Source organism: Triticum urartu, chromosome 4A (assembly GCF_056163025.1).
Source record: "Triticum urartu cultivar PI428250 chromosome 4A, HENAU_Tu73, whole genome shotgun sequence".
Classification (NCBI taxonomy): Eukaryota; Viridiplantae; Streptophyta; class Magnoliopsida; order Poales; family Poaceae; genus Triticum; species Triticum urartu.
Window position 1 is genome coordinate 293,891,480 of NC_141876.1, and position 24,071 is coordinate 293,915,550.

The 24,071-nt window shown below is 45.4% G+C and overlaps 1 protein-coding gene across 1 annotated transcript; it reads left to right on the forward strand.

Annotated features, from left to right (window-relative positions):
• The first annotated feature begins 608 nt into the window (after nucleotides 1–608).
• On the forward strand, nucleotides 609–1,118 carry LOC147975628 (uncharacterized). Its single transcript, XM_087520510.1, has one exon. It carries the CDS (start codon nucleotides 609–611, stop codon nucleotides 1,116–1,118), a length of 510 nt encoding a protein of 169 aa, XP_087376636.1.
• Nucleotides 1,119–24,071: the final 22,953 nt, after the last annotated feature.

Below are 24,071 nucleotides of genomic sequence, written 5' to 3' on the forward strand. Positions count from 1 at the left end.
AATCGGAAGCAGAAGCGCAAAGCAGAACCTACGGCGCCTGGAGAGGTTGCAATTGCAACCCAAGGGAAACCTAAAGAAAAACCTAAAGGGCCCTGGACCCCTAAGAAGGTGAAAGATTCAGCCGGGAACGATGTGTTGGATTTACCATGTCACATTCACATCAAGAAGGATGAAAGGGAAATCTTATCTATCCCAAGCATACCACTCGGCAGTGTCGAGTCCTTATTCAGCAGTTCCGAGAAAAGCAACCCAGTATGAAGGAAAAGGAGTCTGATAAGGATGAGGAGAAGGAAGAGGATGATGATGGATTTCCCAATATCAATTCCACTTTGGTGATTTTTGCTGATGTTTAAAGCAAAAGTCGACTGAAAGTCATCAACAGAGAAGTAAACATGGTTGCTCCGGCAACGACGACGTATCTGAAATGGTCAAAGACTCCTATCACATTTGACTAGTCAGACCACCCATCGCACGTCGCCACCCCTGGGAGGCAAGCATTGGTGGTCGACCCAGTCGTTGGAGGCACCCAACTGACCAAAGTCTTGATGGACGGTGGCAGCGGATTGAACATTTTGTCTGCTGAGACCCTCCGAGGGATTGGCATTCCGATGTCGAAACTCAATGAGAGTAACATGCGGTTCCACAGAGTTATACCGGGAAAGAAAGCCGATTCACTCGGCCAGATCACTCTTGACGTTGCTTTTGGTGACTCAAAGAATTACCGGAAGGAAAAGTTGACATTTGAAGTCATGGATTTTCATAGTGCCTATCATGCTATCCTGGGCAGAACTGCGTACGCCCGTTTCATGGCTCGACCGTGTTATGTGTATCTTAAACTCAAGATGCCTGGCCCTAGGGGCGTGATTACAGTCATTGGTAATCGGCAGCGAGCAGAAGAGTGCTTCCAGAAGGGCTCGAAGATTGCCGATGAACAGATGGCAGCAATAGAAATGGAGGAATACAAGAAGACAGCAGATCCGAATGATTTGTTGAGAGCTAAGAAGCCTGCTTCAGAGTCTGCATTTAAGTCGCTTGGTGTAACAAAGCCAGTTCATATTCACCCGACTGATCCTAAAGCTGCTCTAACTCATATATCAACAACACTCGACAGCAAATAGGAAGAAGTGTTCATCCAATTCCTCCGTGAGAACTGGGACATCTTCGCATGGAAACCTTCTGACATGCCAGGTGTGCCTAGGGGACTGGCTGAGCACCGTTTGCGAGTCGACCCAAAATCAAGACCCGTCAAAGAGCACCTCCGACGGTCCGTCTTGGAGAAGAGAAAGGCAATTGGCGAGGAAGTGGCTGCTACATCTTGAGCTCGCGTTGGTTTTCCCCGAAGAGGAAGGGATGATGTAGCAGAGTAGCGTAAGTATTTCCCTCAGTTTTTGAGAACCAAGGTATCAATCCAGTAGGAGCCCACGCTCAAGTCCCTCGTACCTGCACAAAGCGATAGCTACTCGTAACCAACGCGATTAGGGGCTGTCAAGCCCTTCACAGTCACTTACGAGAGTGAGATCTGATAGATAGAATATTTTTGGTATTTTTGATATAAAGATGCAAAGTAAAAAGTAAAAGCAAAGTAAATAGCAAAACAATATAAAAGTGATGGAGATTGATATGATGAGAATAGACCCGGGGCCATAGGTTTCACTAGTGGCTTCTCTCAAGAGCATAAGTATTCTACGGTGGGTGAACAAATTACTGTTGAGCAATTGATAGAATTCTGCATAATTATGAGAATATCTAGGCATGATCATGTATATAGGCATCACGTCCGTGAAAAGTAGATCGAAACGATTCTGCATCTACTACTATTACTCCACTCATCGACCGCTATCCAGCATGCATCTAGAGTATTAAGTTAAAAACAGAGTAACGCCTTAAGCAAGATGACATGATGTAGAGAGATAAATTCATGCAATATGAAATAAACCCCATCTTGTTATCCTCGATAGCAATGATACAATGCGTGCCTTGCTGCCCCTTGTATCACTGGGTAAGGACACCGCAAGATCGAACCCAAAGCTAAGCACTTCTCCCATGGCAAGAACTACCAATCTAGTTGGCCAAACCAAACGGATAATTCAAAGAGACTTGCAAAGATAACCAATCATGCATAAAAGAATTCAGAGAAGATTCAAATATTATTCATAGATAGACTTGATCATAAACCCACAATTCATCGGTCTCAACAAACACACTGCAAAAAGAAGATTACATCGAATAGATCTCCACAAGAGAGGGGGAGAACTTTGTATTGAGATTCAAAGAGAGAGAGAGAAGAAGCCATTTAGCTACTAACTATGGACCCGAAGGTCTGAGGTAAACTACTCACACTTCATCGGAGGGGCTAGGATGATGTAGAAGCCCTCTGTGATGACGGCCCTCTTCCGGCGGAGCTCCGGAATAGGCCCCAAGATGGGATCTCATGGATACAGAAAGTTGCGGCAGTGGAATTAGGTTTTTGGCTCCTGTTCTAATCATTTGGGGGTACGTGTGTATATATAGGAGGAAGGAGTACGCCGGTGGAGCACTGAGGGGCCCACGAGGCAGGGGTGCGCCCTAGGGGGGGCGCCCCCCACCATCGTGACCACCTCTTTGATCCCTTGCAGTAGGGTCCAAGTCTCCTGGATCACGTTCGGTGAGAAAATCACGTTTCTGAAGATTTTATTCCGTTTGGACTCCTTTGGATATTATGTTTATCCGAAACACTGAAATAGGCAAAAAACAGCAATTCTGGGCTGGGCCTCCGGTTAATAGGTTAGTCCCAAAAATAATATAAAAGTGGAAAATAAAGCCCAATATAGTCCAAAACAGGAGATAATATAGCATGGAGCAATCCAAAAAGATACGTTGGAGACGTATCAGTGGCTCAGCTTCTGGCAGCCAAGTTCATCCGAGAGATTTAGCACTCCGAGTGGCTCACCAATGTCGTCATGGTTCCCAAGAAAGACGATTCACTCCGTATGTGTATTGACTTCAAACACATCAATCGGGCCTGCCCGAAAGATCATTTCCCTCTCCCCCGCATCGATCAAATAGTCGACTCGACTACGGGATGTGAGCGATTGTCCTTTCTGGATGCGTACTCCGGGTATCATCAGATCCGACTGTATGGACCCGATGAAATAAAAACAGCTTTTATCACCCCATTCGAGTGTTTTTGCTATGTTACCATGCTCTTTGGTCTCAAAAATGTTGGCGCCACATTCATGTGCATGATACAGAAGTGCCTGCTCACTCAAATCAGTCGGAATGTGGAAGTGTACATGGATGACATCGTGGTTAAGTAACGTAAAGGTTCCGACCTGCTGACTGACCTCGCTTGAAACCTTTGCCAACCTGAGAAGATATGATATCAAGCTTAACCTGTCAAAGTGTACATTTGTAGTTCCAAGCATAAAGTTACTTGGTTTCCTCATTTCCGAACGTGGGATCGATGCTAACCCAGAGAATGTTGGCGCAATACTCTGAATTAAAAGCACTGTGCATACAGAACGTTCAAAAGCTTACTGGTTGTTTGGCCGCCTTGAGTCAATTCATCTCTTGTCTCGGTGAAAAGGCATTGCCTCTTTACCGATTGATGAAGAAATATGATAAGTTCGAGGGGACTCCTGAAGCTGACGCAGCGTTTGCAGAGCTCAAAACCCTGCTTTCCACCCAGCCGGTGCTCATTGCTCCAATCAGGAAAGAGCCTTTACTGCTTTACATTGCAGCCACTGGACTAGTTGTTAGTACAGTACTCACGGTCGAGCGGGAAGAAGAAGGTAAAGCCTACAAGGTTTAGCGCCCCGTGTACTATATTTCTGAAGTCTTAAGTCCGTCCAAGCAGAGATATCCGCATTATCAGAAGCATGTCTATGGAATTTACTTGACTTCGAAGAAGGTGGCACATTATTCTCAGATCACTCCATCACAGTCGTCAGCGATGCTCCATTGTCAGAAATTCTGAACAATAGTGATGCAACTGGTCGAGTGAAAAAATGGGCGATTGAACTCCTTACGTTGGATATCAAGTTTGAGGCAAAGAAAGCAATCAAGTCCCAAGCAATAGCAGATTTCCTCGTCGAGTGGATTGAACAACAGCAGCTGACTCAAGTTTAGTCAGAAAATTGGACTATGTTCTTTGATGGATCCAAGATGTTGAGTGGCTCTGGCCCTGGAGTTGTTCTAGTATCCCCACGAGGTGATAAACTCAATTTTGTCCTTCAGATTCACTTTGACTCCTCCAATAATGAAGCTGAGTACGAAGCACTTTTGTATGGGTTCCGAATGGCCATTTCGCTCAGCGTCCGTCGCCTAATGGTCTATGGCGACTCAGATTTGGTGGTTAATCAAGTAATGAAGGAGTGGGATGTCAGAAGCCCAGCTATGACTGGCTATTGCAATGCAGTGAGAAAGTCAGAAAAGAAGTATGAAGGGCTAGAGCTTCACCACATTCCCCGACTAAAGAATCAGGCTGCAGATGACCTGGCAAAGATAGGTTCCAAGTGAGAGCCCATTCCCAGCAATGTGTTTTTGGATCATCTTCACACACCATCAGTCCAGGAGAATTCCTTCACAGAAGAGCCCCCACAACCTAAAAGTTCTACTGATCCGACTGAAGTCGAAGTCCCAGCTGTGGTCGACTTAGTCATGGAGTTTTTGGTCGTCATCCCTGACTAGACAGTGTCATATATCGCATATATTCTCAGGAAAGAACTTCTAGAAGATGAAGATGAAGCGCGACAGATTGTCCGTCGATCTAAATCCTTCACTATGATAAGTGGTCGACTGTACAGGGAAAGTGTGACTGGAGGTGCCCAGCAATGCATTACCCCAGAGGAAGGTTGAATGATTCTCAATGATATCCACTCGGGGACCTATGGTCACCATGCATCCTCACGGACAATCATGGCCAAAGAATACCGAGCAGGTTTTTACTGGCCGCGAGCAAATGAAATGGCAAAGGAAATAGTCGACAAGTGTGAGGGTTGCCAGTTCTACTCCAACATGTCTCACAAGCCTGCTTCAGCCTTGAAGACCATTCCACTCATTTGGCCATTTGCCATTTGGGGGTTGGATATGGTTGGACCCTTGAGGACTGGTAGAAGTGGTTTCACTCACCTGCTTGTTGCAGTGGATAAGCTCACTAAATGGATTGAAGCCAAGCCCATCAAGAACCTCGATTCGGGCACCACCGTCAGCATCGTCAGGGGGCTAACATTCAAATTTGGAGTCCCACACAGCATCATCACAGACAATGGTTCAAACTTTGATTCGGATGAGTTCAGAGCTTTCTGTGCTTCCCAAGGCACTCAGGTCGACTATGCTTCAGTCGCTCACCCACAGTCGAATGGACAAGCAGAAAGAGCAAATGGTTTGATCCTCCGAGGGTTGAAGCCCAGATTGATGCGAGACCTCAAGCATGCAGCTGGCGCCTAGGTAGATGAGTTACCATCAGTACTATGGGGTGTGAGAACAACACCAAATCGGTCTACTAGCAGGACTCCCTTCGTCATGGTATATGGAGCTGAAGCGGTACTGCCGACTGATTTGCTTCACAACACCCCACGAGTAGAGCTTTTCTCAAAGGCAGAAGCAGAAAAAGCCCGACAAGATGTTGTTGACCTTCTGGAAGAGAAAAGAGGGATGGCCCTGATCAGGTCGACCATCTATCAACAAGACCTTCATTGGTTCCATGCCAGAAACGTCACGGGTCGAGCATTTCAGGAAGGGGACCTGGTTCTCCGAGTGGATCAGCAACAAGCACACAAGCTGGCTCCCACTTGGGAGGGCCCTTTCATCATCACCAAAGTGCTTCACAATGGAGCATACCACCTGTACGATGTGGAGCACAAGAAGGACGAGCCATGCGCTTGGAATGCGGAGCTTCTCCGCCACTTTAACACTTAAGTATTTAGACTGTCGAGATGTAATAAGAAGTACCTTTCAGTTTGTTTATCAAAGATATGGTTTTGCAGCCTCCTGAATGATTGTTATTACTTATACATGTGTCCAAAATCCCCCGGTGGGTGGCTTAGCCGCGGATCCGATTCGCCTAAGTTTCAAAAAACAAAATCCCATCGAGTGAGGAGCAATCCTCTCACTCGAGGGCTTAGCTGTGAATCCGATTCGCCTAAGTTTAAAAAATCCTACCGAGTGGTGAGCAACCCTCCCACTCGGGGGCTTAGCTACAGTCCAGTACTCGCCTAAGTTTCAAAAATCCTACCGAGTGGTGAGCAACCCTCCCACTCGGGGGCTTAGCTACAGTCCAATACTCGCCTAAGTTTCAAAAATCCTACCGAGTGGTGAGCAACCCTCCCACTCGAGGGCTTAGCTGCAGTCCAATACTCGCCTAAGTTTCAAAAATCCTATCGAGTGGTGAGCAACCCTCCCACTCGGGGGCTTAGCTGCAGTCCAGTACTCGCCTAAGTTTCAAAAGTCCTACCGAGTGGAGAGCATGCCTCCCACTCGAGGGCTTAGTTGCAGCCCAGTACTCGCCTAAGTTTCAAAAATCCTACCGAGTGGAGAGCATGCCTCCCACTCGGGGGCTTAGCTGCAGTCCAGTACTCGCCTAAGTTTCAGAAATTCCTACCAAGTGGTGAGCAACCCTCCCACTCGGGGGCTTAGCTGCAGTCCAGTACTCACCTAAGTTTCAAAAATCCTACCGAGTGGAGAGCATGCTTACCACTCTGGGGCTTAGCTACAGTCCAGTACTCGCCTAAGTTTCAAAAAATCCTACCGAGTGGTGAGCAATCCTCCCACTCGGGGGCTTTGCTGCAGTCCAATACTCGCATAAGTTCCAAAAAATCCTACCGAGTGGAGAGCATTCCTCCCACTCGGGGGTCTTAGCTGCAGTCTAGTACTCGCCTAAGTTTCAAACACGCTCTATCCTTATCTGCAAGGACAATGAGGCGCAGGTTGACCACGACCTTATCCTCGGAGCTGCGGCACAAATACAACGTCCGCTCCATCCTTATCCGTAAGGATGACGAGGTGCAGGTCGATCACGACCTTATCCTCGGAGCTGCGACACAAATACAACATCCGCTCCATCCTTATCTGCAAGGACGACGAGGTGGAGGTCGACCACGACCTTATCTTTGGAGCTGTGGCACAAATACAACGTTCGCTCCATCCTTATCCGTAAGGACGACGAGGTGCAGGTCAACCACGACCTTATCCTCAGAGCTGCGACACAAATACAACGTCCGCTCCATCCTTACCTGCAAACAAGACGACGAGCAGGTCATGGACGGCACCGAATGCCCTTGTCCATGATCCACTTGACTGAGATGCACCACAAAGTCAGTAGCAATTCAGACTGAAGAATCAGAGCCAAGAGATTCAAAAACAACCAAGTTCAAATAAAACCTAAGAGGTTCCAAACCACAGTTCAAAGTACTCGGGCATCAGGCCCGAAAGAGTTTAACGGTTACAAGACCACTCGGCATATCAAGGCAAATTCAATCTGATTATAAAAGTTTGTTCACTCCGCAGGTGGAGGACTGGCAGGCTTGACGAACTCGTCCAGGTCAATTCCATCTGCAATTTGAGTGGCGGCAGCAATGAAGGTCTCCATGAAAGACTGGAAGTCATGTCTCCTAGTATTGGCAACCTTGATCGCTGCTAGCTTTTCCTCCTTGGCCTCCTTGTAGTGGACTCGAACTAGCGACAGAGCTATGTCAGCACCAGAGCGAGCAGATGACTTCTTCCACTCCTGCACTCGGCTAGGGATCTCATTGAGTCGAGTCATCAAAGACTCGGAGTCATTCTGGAGCGTCTCCCATGGCCAAAGTGCTGAGTTAATACGTGTCACCGCAACCTTCAGGGGAGCAAGGTAGTCCGTAACACCGGCGATACCGGATTCCAGCCGGAGCACGTTCATGCCAGCTTCATCACCTACAGGGGAAAGGATGGGGTCCAAGCCTGTCTCGATCCGCCCAGTTTCTTCCTCAAAGTTTTGACAGAATTCTACAAACACAAAGAAATAATGAGTCGACTGTTTTATGGTGAATCAACGATAGCTAAACAATCGGATAAGGAAAAATACCTTCGAGCATAAGGAACAACTTATTGGCGAGTGCCCCTAGATAAGCCTCCAGGTCAATCCTCTTACAAGAAATGCCTTCAATCTTCTCGTTCAAAGCAACTTTGTCTTTCTTCAGACGGATCACTTCTTTGTTGGCTTCGGTGAGGGTTGCCTTTAGCTTGGCGTTATCTTCCTCCAGTGCCCTGACTGAAGCCAGCTTCTTGTCGGCGAGTGTTGTCTTCTCCTGAGCCTCCTTCTGCACAGCTGCAAGGTCAAGGTCCTTCTGTACCAGAGCTTGCTTCATTTTCTCTGAAGAATACGCACTCGGGTCAGATAGAAGAACGAAGAGATAACTTGAGAGATGGTAAAGATAGACAGTCGACAGGTCGTTACCTTCCGTACCAGCTACTTCGTCTTTAGCCTTTTCCAAATTCTGATTGGCCAGCTCCAAGTCAAGGTTGAGCCGTCTCTGCTTCTCCTCGAAATCGGCAAACTTGGAGATGAGCTCACAGGATTTATGCAGTCAACAAAAAGATACATCGATGGATAGCATCAAAGATTATTCACTTCTGAGTGAAAAGAACTTTAAGACTACTGCAGAATCAAACATTCAACAGTAGTCTCGGGGACTACACCCAATGGGTGCACTTAGCGTGCCCCCACTGGTTCAGATTCCACTCGACATGGCCTGCCCAGACTGAGTGGAAGAAGAAAAAAAAACACGACGGCCAGCAATAGTCATTCTCAGACCCCCCAACCGACTGCCCGCAGTCGACCGTGGTCTCGGGGACTACACCCAGTGGGTGCACTCTGCGTGCCCCCAGTGGTTCAGGTTCCACTCGACATGGTCCGCCCAGACTGAGTGGAAGAACTGAAGGATAAGATTTTTTTGTTAAGGCCCCCGCCGAATCACACATTCGACGGCGGCCTCAGGGACTACACCCAGTGGGTGCACTCTGTGTGCCCCCACTAGTCCAAAAACTACAATCGACACAACCTAGTCGACTCAACTGGAAAAATAATTCGACATAAATTGAAACACCCAGTGGGTGTGCAGATGCGAAGTGCAGACTAACAGATGGACACACAAAGAAGAGTTTTTTCAGGTAGCATATCCTAACAGAACAAGCGTCAAGATAGGAGTTCAGTTGGAAACCAACTTACCTGGACATTGGTTCGGAGGGCTGCACTGGCATCATAAGCAGCTTGACTATGATCGTGCACGGTCTTCAGCCGCTCCATCATCAGGCCCACTTGGCATATAGCTTCTGCAGCGGTGCTTGCCTGGTCCTCCGGGACATGATGGGTGGTGAAGAACAGAGTAGAGGGTTCAGTCGTGGCAGCCTGAGAATCCGATGTGTGACGTTGAACAGATGAAGCAGGGATGGGCGCAGTCGACGATGAAGGGCGTTCACTCGACACTGAAACAGCAAAGGTGACAGAAGTCTGGTTCGCACCTCCAGGCTGTTGAACCACTGGCTCCGTCACCGGCACCGATTGAGACGTTTGGCCAGCGGATTCCTTCTTGCTCGAAGCCTTGCCCCTCCTTCCCATGGCCCTCTGTGGCACGTCTTCGTCATCATCCGGAAGTTCAATGACATTGGGCGGAGCTGCAAAGCAATCATTTACGGAAGTTCACTCGACCATTGAAAGAGCAGATTAAGTAATGACAAAATGGCAAAGAGTTATACCTGCATGAGAGGTGGCTGCATGACAAGTCTCGGTCCAATCCGAAAACGTTTAAAACCTGCACACGAAAAGAGGGAGAAAGGGACACCGTAGGACATAGAAGCGCCGGAATGCAAAACGGACAACGGGGAAAATGCTCGAATGCATGAGACGAACATGTATGCAAATGTGATGCACATGATGACATGATATGAAATGCATGACACGCAAGCAAAAGGCAAGGCAACCACAACGAATCACTGGAAGACACCTGGCACATCGGTCTCGGGGCGTTACAACACTCCACCACTACGAGAGGATCTCGTCCCGAGATCTAGAATGGCACCAGAGGGAAAAGGAAGAGAAACAGAAGAGGTAAAACTAAGTTGCTTCTTTGACAAACTAGTGAAACCAAAGAACCTTGAGAGGTTGAAAAAATTGAAAGAAAAATGCAACAAAGTCGAACAAAGTTGAAAGCACTCCGGTAGGGAAGAGTTTCAAGGAAGAACAAATTCGGACAGCACTCCGGTTGAAACGGAAGGCAAAAACTTGATAAAATGAAAAGAACATGAGCAAAAGGGCACAACACTCCGATTAAATGGATAAGCATGAAAAGAACAAGATCCTGACAAGAACAAGAGGAAGGTTTGAAGAGAGCAGCAACACAATGCCTCCGGAACAAAAGTAAGAATTGAATGGAATGAACAAAGGGAAACACGATCTTGAGAGAGCACGCTTACAACAAATGCTAGAACGGAGTTGTTGGAAAACCGACAACGAAAAGAATAATCTTGATATGATCTTATGGAATACATCTCAAATTATGAGGTGACAACCTGACACTCATGGGAAGAAGAATTGGATTGATATGAACAAGGAGACGAGAAACTTATTTCACCGGGAGGATAAAAGAAGAACTTGGGTCATTTATAAGCACCATAAATAGCAACAATCCTTACGGAAGGCTTTAGGTGAAACATAACACAAGATAACTCCAACGAAGAGGTTGATGGATTTAAAATACCTCCTTCTTGATAACTTGTGAACCATGAAACATGAAGGAAAATTATCAACAATGACATAACACCACCTCCAATGATACGGAAGAAAGAATTGCACTCCGGATTGCAAAATGAAGAATGTTTGAGCTCCTCTGAAAAGAATCTCAAAGAACACTTCGAGAAGGAATTAAATATTTGATGAGCCATCATGTAGAACCTTCATGAAGAACTCTGGTAACAAAGGATGATCACACGAAAGGAAAGAGAAGTTGAAAACACAAGGTGAATCCTTGTAACGATTTAGGTGAATCTCCATGGTGATAAAACTGAAAGAGGTTGGGACTCCGGGAAAAAGAGAAGATGAACAAATGACAATGAGAATTAGTCATTGTGAACAAACTCCGGGAGAAAGGATTAACATATGGATGAAACAAGAATAAGAATTACATTATGCGTATCCTTCATCAATTAAATTGATGACAAGCAACGGATTTGGCATACAACTTATTCTCGTAGAAAGGATTAAGATAGATATAGCGCAAACATGAGAAAGTCTTCAACGTATCACCGGTCGGGTTGAAACAATGAATAAATTGATATGATGAACGAAGGAAGACAAAATCTTGGAGGAACCACCGTAAGAATTAAAATGAACGAAGAAAAGATAAAGAAACACCAGGAAGAATTAGCCAATGAACGAAGATACATGAGAGAGTTTAGATACAAGAGAACGAAGAGATCATGAACTGATTAGAGAATATACTTGAATGATGCACCGGTTAGATTTGGAGAAACGGGAGATGAAAGCTAGAATGAATAAGTCTTCTGAAATGATGGGCTTCGGAGAATCAAACTGAAAAGACTCTTGAATTGCTTCAGATGGGTGCAAAGAATTCTCACGATCAAAAATAATTATGAGAGGATGGCAACAAACTAGAGCCACGAATCTTGAAGATAATGGAGCAAGATATGGAGGAAAATTCTTCTTCGACCTTCAAATGTTGAGAATGACAATGAGAAACACCACCATGAATTGTTTAGACACTCCGGAAGAATCAAAAGCGAATAGGTTGATCCATCGATGAAAATAGTGTGAAAGATCTTGGAGAAGGCATATGACTGATGATAAATCATTCTTACATCAAACTTCGAAAAGAATTTGGGAGTAACTCCGGGAAAATTAGAAGAGTCAGGTAAGATCCTGGGAAAAGACCTGTGGGTTAGGGCCCACTCAAAAGAAACACCATTGAAATGATTGCTTGAAAAGAGAGATTCCACCGGTTGCATTAAATGGCTTGAATGAGGTAACATCCTCGAAAGATCTAGAATGAAAGCAGAGTGGAAACATGAATCTTTGAGATATCTTGAGCACTCTGGAACAATTGGATGGCGGGAAGTGGAAGATTACGAGGTGCACCGGCATGGAAAACAATTGAAATGAGTTAAAGGATATGATCAACACCAAAAACTTGAATTGAATCCACCGAAGAAGAAAAAGAACTAAAAATGATGAACTTGTAGAGCATCTTCATGAGAACCACCGGGTAAGAACATTGACAAAAAAGAATGGAGAGACTTCCCATCAATAAAAGGATACTTGATTAAGAAATCTGAATCCTTGAAGAAAACAAGGGAGGGAGGGTGGGAACACAAAGGCAACTTGGAACGGATGAAGCAAACACCGTTGAGACGAACTGATAATTGATCTTGCGAATGTTGAAAATGATCGGATCCATTTGAAGAGGAGCACACCGGTTGAAAAGAAATTGAAATGACAAACTCGATGATCGAGGGGGATTAGTATTCACATAGGAACATGAGAACACCGCTTAGGAAAGGTATGGAATCAACATTTGACTTCGAAGCAACTCGAATACCACAGCTTAAAGCAAAACAAAGGTTTGGCTTGCAGAATAAGCCGGAACAAACATATGATAGAGATTTTGTCCAAAGTTTTCGTGCTGGGGCCCACACGGGCTCGATTGTATAGCACCATCATGTACAAGGCAGTGCACATGACATACGAAGCGTCCCCGAGTCAACATAGCCAAGGACTCTTTAAGACACAACGAGACCACTATAAAATCGACCGTGGATAGGCGGACCACCAGACGTCGAACCCCAATCTCATATCATACATCTGTCGGAAAGATATCCTAGGAGCTACTTGAATTCCCACTTATAAACTCCCGAAACTTTCTGGTTATGCAATCAGGTGTTGGGGATACAGGGGAAGCATAATATCTCACCCAAAACTAGCAAATCCTACATCCAGCTGTATCCATCCTTCAACACATAACCAAGAAACCTTCGGAAATTATTTACCTCAACCTTCGAAAAGCATCCGTTATACGAGTTATGGCAATACTCCCGAATTCCCGCCCCAGTATTGGGTGGCGTCGAGGTTATCTCACCAACAACTGCATAAAACAGATTTTCGATGTCGGCGAAACTCAGGTATTCCAGAACTGCAATGATAAAATTGTGACGACAACACCTCGGAGCTCAACTCCCCGGGACACTGCCACAACCCCTAAATGTCAGGAGGCACCAAGAACAATGTTCTCGTCACAAAACCATCGGAACGATTCCAAGATACCCACGTGATCCTAAAAAAATTAGTGAAATTTGAGAAGGGAAGAGACAAAACTCTACGTGAGGATGCCTCACCAGAGCGACGAAGGGACTGAGGTGTAAAAAGAATCCTACTCTCCAATATGTATAATCGTAAAAGACTCAAAACATTTTTCTAGACTCAACAACGCCAGCGATTCGATCAAGCAGGGGGGCTCCTAAGGTCGGGGAAGGCTCTGATTACCAACTTGTAGCACCCTCGATGCGGCTATATCTCCCACGTGTCGAAGCATGACTTAGAGGCATAACCGCATTGAAGGCAATGTCGCAAGAGAGGTAATCTTCACACAACCCATGTAATGAAAAAGGAAAAGGATACATAGTTGGCTTACAATCGCCACTTCACACAATACATGAATAAAGCATTATATCATCCAGATACAATCAAGTTCCAACTACGAAACCAAAATAAAAGAAGACTACCTCTAATGCTACACAGATCCCGGTCGCCCCAACTGGGCTCCACTCCTGATCAACTGAAACGAAACAACACAATGAACGAGATCTTCATCGAACTCCTCCTTGAGCTCGGTTTCGTCACCTACACGATATCATCAGCACCTGCAAACTGGTTTTGGAAGTAATCTGTGAGTCACGGGGACTCAGCAATCTCACACCCTCGCGATCAAGACTATTTAAGCTTATAGGAAGGGTAAAAGTATGAGGTGGAGCTGCAGCAAGCGACTAGCATATATGGTGGCTATCATACGCAAATGAGAGCGAGAAGAGAAGGCAAAGGCACGGTCGAACGACTATGATCAAGAAGTGATCCTAGAACAACCTACGTCAAACATAACTCCAACACCGTGTTCACTTCCCGGACCACGCCGAGAAGAGACCATCACGGTTACATACGCGGTTGATGCATTTTAATTAAGTTTAGTTTAAGGTTTTCTACAACCAGACATTAACAAATTCCCATCTGCCCATAACCGCGGGCACGGCTTTCGGAAGTTAAAATCCCTGCAGGGGTGTCCCAACTTAGCCCATCACAAGCTCTCACGGTCAACGAAGGATATTCCTTCTCCCAGGAAGACCCGATCAGGCTTGGAATCCCGGTTACAAGACATCTCGACAATGGTAAAACAAGACCAGCAAAGCCGCCCGAATGTGCCGACAAATCCTGATAGGAGCTGCACATATCTCATTCTCAGGGCACACTCAAATGAGACTATCTACGAGTAAAACCAACCCTCAAGTTTCCCCGAGGTGGCCCCGCAGGCAGCTCAGTTCAGACCAACACTCAAAGGAGCACTGGCCCGGGGGGTTAAAATAAGATGACCCTCGGGAGCGCGACTCCCAAGGGAAAAGTAGGTGGTGGTGAGGCAAATGGTAAAACCAAGGTTGGGCCTTGCTGAAGGAGTTTTATTCAAAGCGAACTGTCAAGGGGTTCCCATTATAACCCAACTATGTAAGGAACGCAAAATCAAGGAACATAACACCGGTATGACAGAAACTAGGACGGCAAGAGTGGAACAAAACACCAGGCATAAGGCCGAGCCTTCCACCCTTTACCAAGTATATAGATGCACTACTAAAATAAGAGATATTGTGATATCCCAACAAATATCCATGTTCCAACATGGAACAAACTCCATCTTCACCTACAACTAACAACGCTATAAGAAGGGTTGAGCAAAGCAGTAACATAGCCATACAAAGGTTTGCTAGTACAAGGTAGGTTAGAGGCTTGGCTTAGCAATATGGGAGGCATGATAAGCAAGTGGTAGGTACCGCAGCATAGGCATAGCAAAAAAGCGAGCAACTAGCAAGCAAAAATAGAAGTGATTTCGAGGGTATGGTCATCTTGCCTGCAAAGTTCTCCGAGAAGACGAAAGCTTGATCCTCGAACACGAACTCATCTCCCAGCTCTACCCAAACAAGAACACAAGCAAAAGGAACCACAATCAACCACGTGCAATGCACAAGCAACATGATGCAAAACATGGCATGTATGCGGGATGCGAAATGCAATGCATATGCATGTTTCGGAAAGGAAAGATTGAACCTGGACTCAACTTGGAAAACCACGAGCGCCACTGGAAAGAGGAGTTGATTTCGGTCGAAATCGATATAAAGATCACCGGAATCGGATGCACAGTTTGGAAATGACAAGCAAAACAAATATGGCACTGGTTTGCGATAAACAGCACGAGACCATCTAAATGCATCAAGAACAACATGCTACATCACTCCAACATGACAACAAAATATATGGCAGGGATCCACTCATGATGCTTGAAAAAAGATGAACACTGAGCTACAGCTAATTCACTCAAAAGCAGGTTCAAACAAGCATGGCAAGAGTGCAAAAGATAACAGGTTTCAGACTTAGTGAAATTAACATCAAGTCAGGAATTTAACATCAGGAAGCAATGCTTAGAGCATGAAAACTACATGCTCCAGGAACATATCATGGCAAAGCAAGGCATGTCATGAAGCTACTCAAAGCATACAACAAAAGTCCCTTACTGACCATAAGCCAAAAAGGATCAGAAAATACAATTGCAACCACATGAACATAGCAATTATCGTTAACAGATTCAGACTTAGTGAAAAACTGGAACATGCAAAACAGATATCAAGTAGGCATGTTTACGAGCTCGATGCACTCACCACGAGGAATTGCATGATAAACTAAGCATACACCTAGCAAGTAGACATGGCATAGAAGCTAGACATGGCAAGAACAACAACATAGAATGCACGGATCAACTACAACAAGCTCGGCAAAATTGCTAAACATGTTAACAATCTGCCAGGAACATTTTATAGCACAAGTAGAGCTCGATTGAATCAAGCTAGGGTGCTCCATAAATGCAAACAAAGACATGGATGAATAGAGCACCAATATATCTACAAAACATCCTTATTGATCATGCTCAAAAGATGCACGGATCACTCGGAAACAATATGAACATATGGCATAAAAATTACAGCAAGACAAAGACTTAAGAGTATTTCTAAGTCCCTGAAATCAGCAACATTAGGTAAGCTACTTTGCATGCTTGTTCTAGTGACCATAGAGATCACAAAAATACATGGCATACACCCCTGTAAAGATAACATGGCATACTTCAAAACACATGTAGAGCTCAGGATCATAGCATGCACACATTAATCATGGCAAAATGACAAAAGTGCATTTGCTGAAACAGATCTGAAACTATCATCACATAGCCATCTTCCATAAGCATTTCGGGCATCAAGATGAGCTCAAATGAAAATGATGCAATGAGATGAAACGGAGTACTCGTCGAGACGAACATTTCAATATGCTACACGCACGAATCAGAGCAACGGTGATGAAGTTATGATGCAATGAAAAGTGCACAAAATTACTGGGACTTAGTGGAAATACAACCTCTCCGAGAAAGTCAACGGGATCGGACGGAGCGGGATGACGAGATCCGGGACGAGGACGCGACGTTTGGATCCCGGGCCGGGTGGATCTGATCCACCTCGCCCAGATCCGGCGAGGGGCGGTTCCGGTGAGGTTGTAACTCCGGCGAGGGGCGTTACCCGCGCGGTGACGGCGGGGCGGCGCCGGCAAGAGGCACGAGGAGGTGCATGGCGGAGGCGGCGCTCAGCAGGGAGGCGTGGAGGCGCGACGCGACGTAGTGTGGACGGCGAGGCGGCGGCGTCGGTGAGCCGGACTACGGCGGTGGCGATGAGAGCGAGGCGGCGGGGCTGGAGCTCGGTGGCGGCGCGGAGCGAGGCGCAGCCTCGGGCGGCGACGCCGGATTCGGGCCCGCGCGGGCCCCGGATGGCCTCCGCGGGCCGGCGGGCGCGGGGGCGAAGTGGGGCGCAGGCGCCGGCCAGGTTGCGTGCCTAGGAGGGTCGGCGGGGCTGATGTGGCGCAACACCATTGGACGGGAGGACGTGGCCGGCGGGGTGGACATGTCCGGGCGCGGCGCGGACGCGTCCGGTGGCGCGGGGAAGGAAGAAGATAGGGTTCATCCGCGAAAATATCGGGGAGAGGCCTATTTATAGAGGTAGAGGGAGCTAGGAGGCTCCAAATGAGGTGCGGTTTGCGGCCACGTGATCGTGATCGAACGGTCTAGGTGATGGAGGAGGTTTAGGTGGGTTTTGGGCCAGTTTGGAGGGGTGTTGGGCTGCAACACACACGAGGCCTTTTCGGTCCCTCGGTTAACCGTTCGAGTATCAAACGAAGTCCAAATGGCACGAAACTTGACAGGCGGTCTACCGGTAGTAAACCAAGGCCGCATGACAAGTCTCGGTCCAATCCGAAAACGTTTAACACCTGCACACGAAAAGAGGGAGAAAGGGACACCGTAGGACATAGAAGCGCCGGAATGCAAAACGGACAATGGGGAAAATGCTCGAATGCGTGAGACGAACATGTATGCAAATGTGATGCACATGATGACATGATATGAAATGCATGACACGCAAGCAAAACGCAAGGCAACCACAACGAATCACTGGAAGACACCTGGCACATCGGTCTCGGGGCGTTACAACACTCCACCACTATGAGAGGATCTCGTCCCGAGATCTAGAATGGCACCAGAGGGAAAAGGAAGAGAAAGAGAAGAGGTAAAACTAAGTTGCTTCTTTGACAAACTAGTGAAACCAAAGAACCTTGAGAGGTTGAAAAAATTGAAAGAAAAATGCAACAAAGTCGAACAAAGTTGAAAGCACTCTGGTAGGGAAGAGTTTCAAGGAAGAACAAATTCGGACAGCACTCCGGTTGAAACGGAAGGCAAAAACCTGATAAAATGAAAAGAACATGAGCAAAAGGGCATGACACTCCGGTTAAATGGATAAGCATGAAAAGAACAAGATCCTGACAAGAACAAGAGGAAGGTTTGAAGAGAGCAGCAACACAATGCCTCCGGAACAAAAGTAAGAATGGAATGGAATGAATGAAGGGAAACACGATCTTGAGACATCACGCTTACAACAAATTCTAGAACGGAGTTGTTGGAAAACCAACAACGAAAAGAATAATCTTGATATGATCTTATGGAATACATCTCAAATTATGAGGTGACAACCTGCCACTCATGGGAAGAAGAATCGGATTGATATGAACAAGGAGACGAGAAACTTATTTCACTGGGAGGATAAAAGAAGAACTTGGGTCATTTATAAGCACCATAAATAGCAACAATCCTTACGGAAGGCTTTAGGTGAAACATAACACAAGATAACTCCAACGAAGAGGTTGATGGATTTAAAATACCTCCTTCTTGATAACTTGTGAACCATGAAACACGAAGGAAAATTATCAACAATGACATAACACCACCTCCAATGATACGGAAGAAAGAATTGCACTCCGGATTGCAAAATGAAGAATGTTTGAGCTCCTCTAAAAAGAATCTCAAAGAACACTTCGAGAAGGAATTAAATCTTTGATGAGCCATCATGTAGAACCTTCATGAAGAACTCTGGTAACAAAGGATGATCACACGAAAGGAAAGAGAAGTTGAAAACACAAGGTGAATCCTTGTAACGATTTAGGTGAATCTCCATGGTGATAAAACTGAAAGAGGTTGGGACTCCGGGAAAAAGAGCAGATGAACAAATGACAACGAGAAATAGTCATTGTGAACAAACTTCGGAAGAAAGGATTAACATATGGATGAAACAAGAATAAGAATTACATTATGCGTATCCTTCACCAATTAAATTGATGACAAGCAACGGATTTGGCATACAACTTATTCTCGTAGAAAGGATTAAGATAGATATAGCGCAAACTTGAGAAAGTCTTCAACGAATCACCGGTCGGGTTGAAACAATGAATAAATTGATATGATGAACGAAGGAAGACAAAATCTTGGAGGAACCACCGTAAGAATTAAAATGAACGAAGGAAAGATAAAGAAACACCGGGAAGAATTAGCCAATGAACGAAGATACATGAGAGAGTTTAGATACAAGAGAACGAAGAGATCATGAACTGATTAGAGAATATACTTGAATGATGCACCAGTTAGATTTGGAGAAACGGGAGCTGAAAGCTAGAATGAATAAGTCTTCTGAAATGATGGGCTTCGGAGAATCAAACTGAAAAGACTCTTGAATTGCTTCGGATGGGTGCAAAGAATTCTCACGATCAAAGATAATTATGAGAGGATGGCAACAAACTAGAGCCACGAATCTTGAAGAGAATGGAGCAATATATGGAGGAAAATTCTTCTTCGACCTTCAAATGTCGAGAATGACAATGAGAAACACCACCATGAATTGTTTAGACACTCCCGAAGAATCAAAAGCGAAGAGGTTGATCCATCGATGAAAATAGCGTGAAAGATCTTGGAGAAGGCATATGACTGATGATAAATCATTCTTACATCAAACTTCGAAAAGAATTTGGGAGTAACTCCGGGAAAATTAGAAGAGTCAGGTAAGATCCTGGGAAAAGACCTGTGGGTTAGGGCCCACTCAAAAGAAACACCATTGAAATGATTGCTTGAAAAGAGAGATTCCACCGGTTGCATTAAATGGCTTGAATGAGGTAACATCCTCGAAAGATCTAGAATGAAAGCAGAGTGGAAACATGAATCTTTGAGATATCTTGAGCACTCTGGAACAATTGGATGGCGAGAAGTGGAAGATTACGAGGTGCACCGGCATGGAAAACAATTGAAATGAGTTAAAGGATATGATCAACACCAAAAACTTGAATTGAATCCACCGAAGAAGAAAAAGAACTAAAAATGATGAACTTGTAGAGCATCTTCATGAGAACCACCGGGTAAGAACATTGACGGAAAAGAATGGAGAGACTTCCCGTCAATAAAAGGATACTCGATTAAGAAATCTGAATCCTTGAAGAAAACAAGGGAGGGAGGGTGGGAACACAAAGGCAACTTGGAACGGATGAAGCAAACACCGTTGAGACGAACTGACAATTGATCTTGCGAATGTTGAAAATGATCGGATCCATTTGAAGAGGAGCACACCGGTTGAAAAGAAATTGAAATGACAAACTCGATGATCGAGGGGGATTAGTATTCACATAGGAACATGAGAACACCGCTTAGGAAAGGTATGGAATCAACACTTGACTTTGAAGCAACTCGAATACCACAGCTTAAAGCAAAACAAAGGTTTGGCTTGCAGAATAAGCCGGAACAAACATATGATAGAGATTTCGTCCGAAGTTTTCGTGGTGGGGCCCACACGGGCTCAATTATACAGCACCATCATGTACAAGCCAGTGCACATGACATACGAAGCGTCCCCGAGTCAGCATAGCCAAGGACTCTTTAAGACACAATGAGACCACTGTAAAACCGATCGTGGATAGGTGGACCACTAGACGTCGAACCCCAATCCCATAGCATACATCTGTCGGGAAGATATCCTAGGAGCTACTTGAATTCCCACTTATAAACTCCTGACACTTTTCGGTTATGCAATCAGGTGTTGGGGATACAGGGGAAGCATAATATCTCACCCAAAACTAGCAAATCCTACATCCAGCTGTATCCATCCTTCAACCCATAACCAAGAAACCTTTGGAAATCATTTACCTCAACCTTCGAAAAGCATCCGTTATACAAGTTATGGCAATACTCCCGAACTCCCGCCCCAGTAGTGGGTGGCGTCGAGGTTATCTCACCAACAACTGCATAAAAGAGATTTTTGATGTCGGCGAAACTCAGGTTTCCAGAACTGCAACGATAAAATTGTGACGACAACACCTCGGAGCTCAACTCCCCGGGACACTGCCACAACCCCTAAATGTCAGGAGGCACCAAGAACAATGTTCTCGTCACAAAACAATCGGAACGATTCCAAGATACCCGCGTGATCCTAAAAAAAATAGTGAAATTTGAGAAGAGAAGAGTCAAAACTCTACGTCAGGATGCCTCACCAGAGCGACGAAGGGACTAAGGAGTAAAAAGAATCCTACTCTCCAATATATATAATCCTAAAAGACTCAAAACATTTTTATAGACTCAACAACGCCAGCGATTCGATCAAGCAGGGGGGCTCCTAAGGTCGGGGAAGGCTCTGATTACCAACTTGTAACACCCTCGATGCGGCTATATCTCCCATGTGTCGAAGCACGACTTAGATGCATAACCGCATTGAAGTCAATGTCGCAAGAGAGCTAATCTTCACACAACCCATGTAATGAAAAAGGAAAAGGATACATAGTTGGCTTACAATCGCCACTTCACACAATACATGAATAAAGCATTATATCATCCAGATACAATCAAGGTCCGGCTACGAAACCAAAATAAAAGAAGACTACCTCTAATGCTACATAGATCCCCGATCGCCCCAACTGGGCTCCACTCCTGATCAACTGAAACGAAACAACACAATGAACGAGATCTTTATGGAACTCCTCCTTGAGCTCGGTTTCGTCACCTGCACGATATCATCGGCACCTGCAAACTGGTTTTGGAAGTAATCTGTGAGTCACGGGGACTCAGCAATCTCACACCCTTGATATCAAGACTATTTAAGCTTATAGGAAGGGTAAAAGTATGAGGTCGAGCTGCAGCAAGCGACTAGCATATATGGTGGCTATCATACGCAAATGAGAGCGAGAAGAGAAGGCAAAGACACGGTCGAACGACTATGATCAAGAAGTGATCCTAGAACAACCTACGTCAAACATAACTCCAACACCGTGTTCACTTCCCGGACCCCGCCGAGAAGAGACCATCATGGTTACATACGCGGTTGATGCATTTTAATTAAGTTAAGTTTAAGGTTTTCTACAACCGGACATTAACAAATTCCCATCTGCCCATAACCGCGGGCACAGCTTTCGAAAGTTCAAATCCCTGCAAGGGTGTCCCAACTTAGCCCATGACAAGCTCTCACGGTCAACGAAGGATATTCCTTCTCCCAGGAAGACCCGATCAAGCTCGGAATCCCGGTTACAAGACATCTCGACAATGGTAAAACAAGACCAGCAAAGCCGCCCGAATGTGCCAACAAATCCCGATAGGAGCTGCACATATCTCGTTCTCAGGGCACACTTAGATGAGACTAGCTACGAGTAAAACCAACCCTCAAGTTTCCCCGAGGTGGCCCCGTAGGCAGCTAAGTTCAGACCAACACTCAAAGGAGCACTGGCCCGGGGGGTTAAAATAAGATGACCCTCGGGAGCGCGACTCCCAAGGGAAAAGTAGGTGGTGGTGAGGCAAATGGTAAAACCAAGGTTGGGCCTTGCTGGAGGAGTTTTATTCAAAGCGAACTGTCAAGGGGTTCCCATTATAACCCAACTGTGTAAGGAACGCAAAATCAAGGAACATAACACCGGTATGACAGAAACTAGGGCGGCAAGAGTGGAACAAAACACCAGGCATAAGGCCGAGCCTTCCACCCTTTACCAAGTATATAGATGCATTACTTAAATAAGAGATATTGTGATATCCCAACAAATATCCATGTTCCAACATGGAACAAACTCCATCTTCACCTGCAACTAACAACGCTATAAGAGGGGCTGAGCAAAGCGGTAACATAGCCATACAACGGTTTGCTAGTACAAGGTGGGTTAGAGGCTTGGCTTAGCAATATGGGAGGCATGATAAGCAAGTGGTAGGTATCGCAGCATAGGCATAGCAAAAGAGCGAGCAACTAGCAAGCAAAGATAGAAGTGATTTCGAGGGTATGGTCATCTTGCCTGCAAAGTTCTTCGAGAAGACGAAAGCTTGATCCTCGAACACGAACTCATCTCCCGGCTCTACCCAAACAAGAACACAAGCAAAAGGAACCACAATCAACCACGTGCAATGCACAAGAAACATGATGCAAAACATGGCATGTATGCGGGATGCGAAATGCAATGCATATGCATGTTTCGGAAAGGAAAGATTGAACCTGGACTCAACTTGGAAAACCACGAGCGCCACTGGAAAGAGGAGTTGATTTCGGTCGAAATCGATATAAAGATCACCGGAATCGGATGCACAGTTTGGAAATGACAAGCAAAACAAATATGGCACTGGTCTGCGATAAACAGCACGAGACCATCTAAATGCATCAAGAACAACATGCTAAATCACTCTAACATGACAAAAAAATATATGGCAGGGATCCACTCATGATGCTTGACAAAAGATGAACACTGAGCTACAGCTAATTCACTCAAAAGCAGGTTCAAACAAGCATGGCAAGAGTGCAAAAGATAACAGGTTTCAGACTTAGTGAAATTAACATCAAGTCGGGAATTTAACATCAGGAAGCAATGTTTAGGGCATGAAAACTACATGCTCCAGGAACATATCATGGAAAAGCAAGGCATGTCATGAAGCTACTCAAAGTATACAACAAAAGTCCCTTACTGACCATAAGCCAAAAGGGATCAAAAAATACAATTGCAACCACATGAACATAGCAATTATCGTTAACAGATTCAGACTTAGTGAAAAACTGGAACATGCAAAACAGATATCAAGTAGGCATGTTTACTAGCTCGATGCACTCACCACAAGGAATTGCATGATAAACTAAGCATACACCTAGCAAGTAGACATGGCATAGAAGCTAGACATGGCAAGAACAACAACATAGAATGCATGGATCAACTACAACAAGCTCGGCAAAATTGTTAAACATGTTAACAATCTGCCAGGAACATTTTATAGCACAAGTAGAGCTCGATTGACTCAAGCTAGGGTGCTCCATAAATGCAAACAAAGACATGGATGGATAGAGCACCAATATATCTACAAAACATCCTTATTGATCATGCTCAAAGGATGCACGGATCACTCGGAAACAACATGAACATATGGCATAAA

Bases quoted from the DNA above. Each gene is read 5' to 3' on its own strand.
- LOC147975628 (XM_087520510.1), top strand. From the start codon at position 609: ATGTCGAAACTCAATGAGAGTAACATGCGGTTCCACAGAGTTATACCG.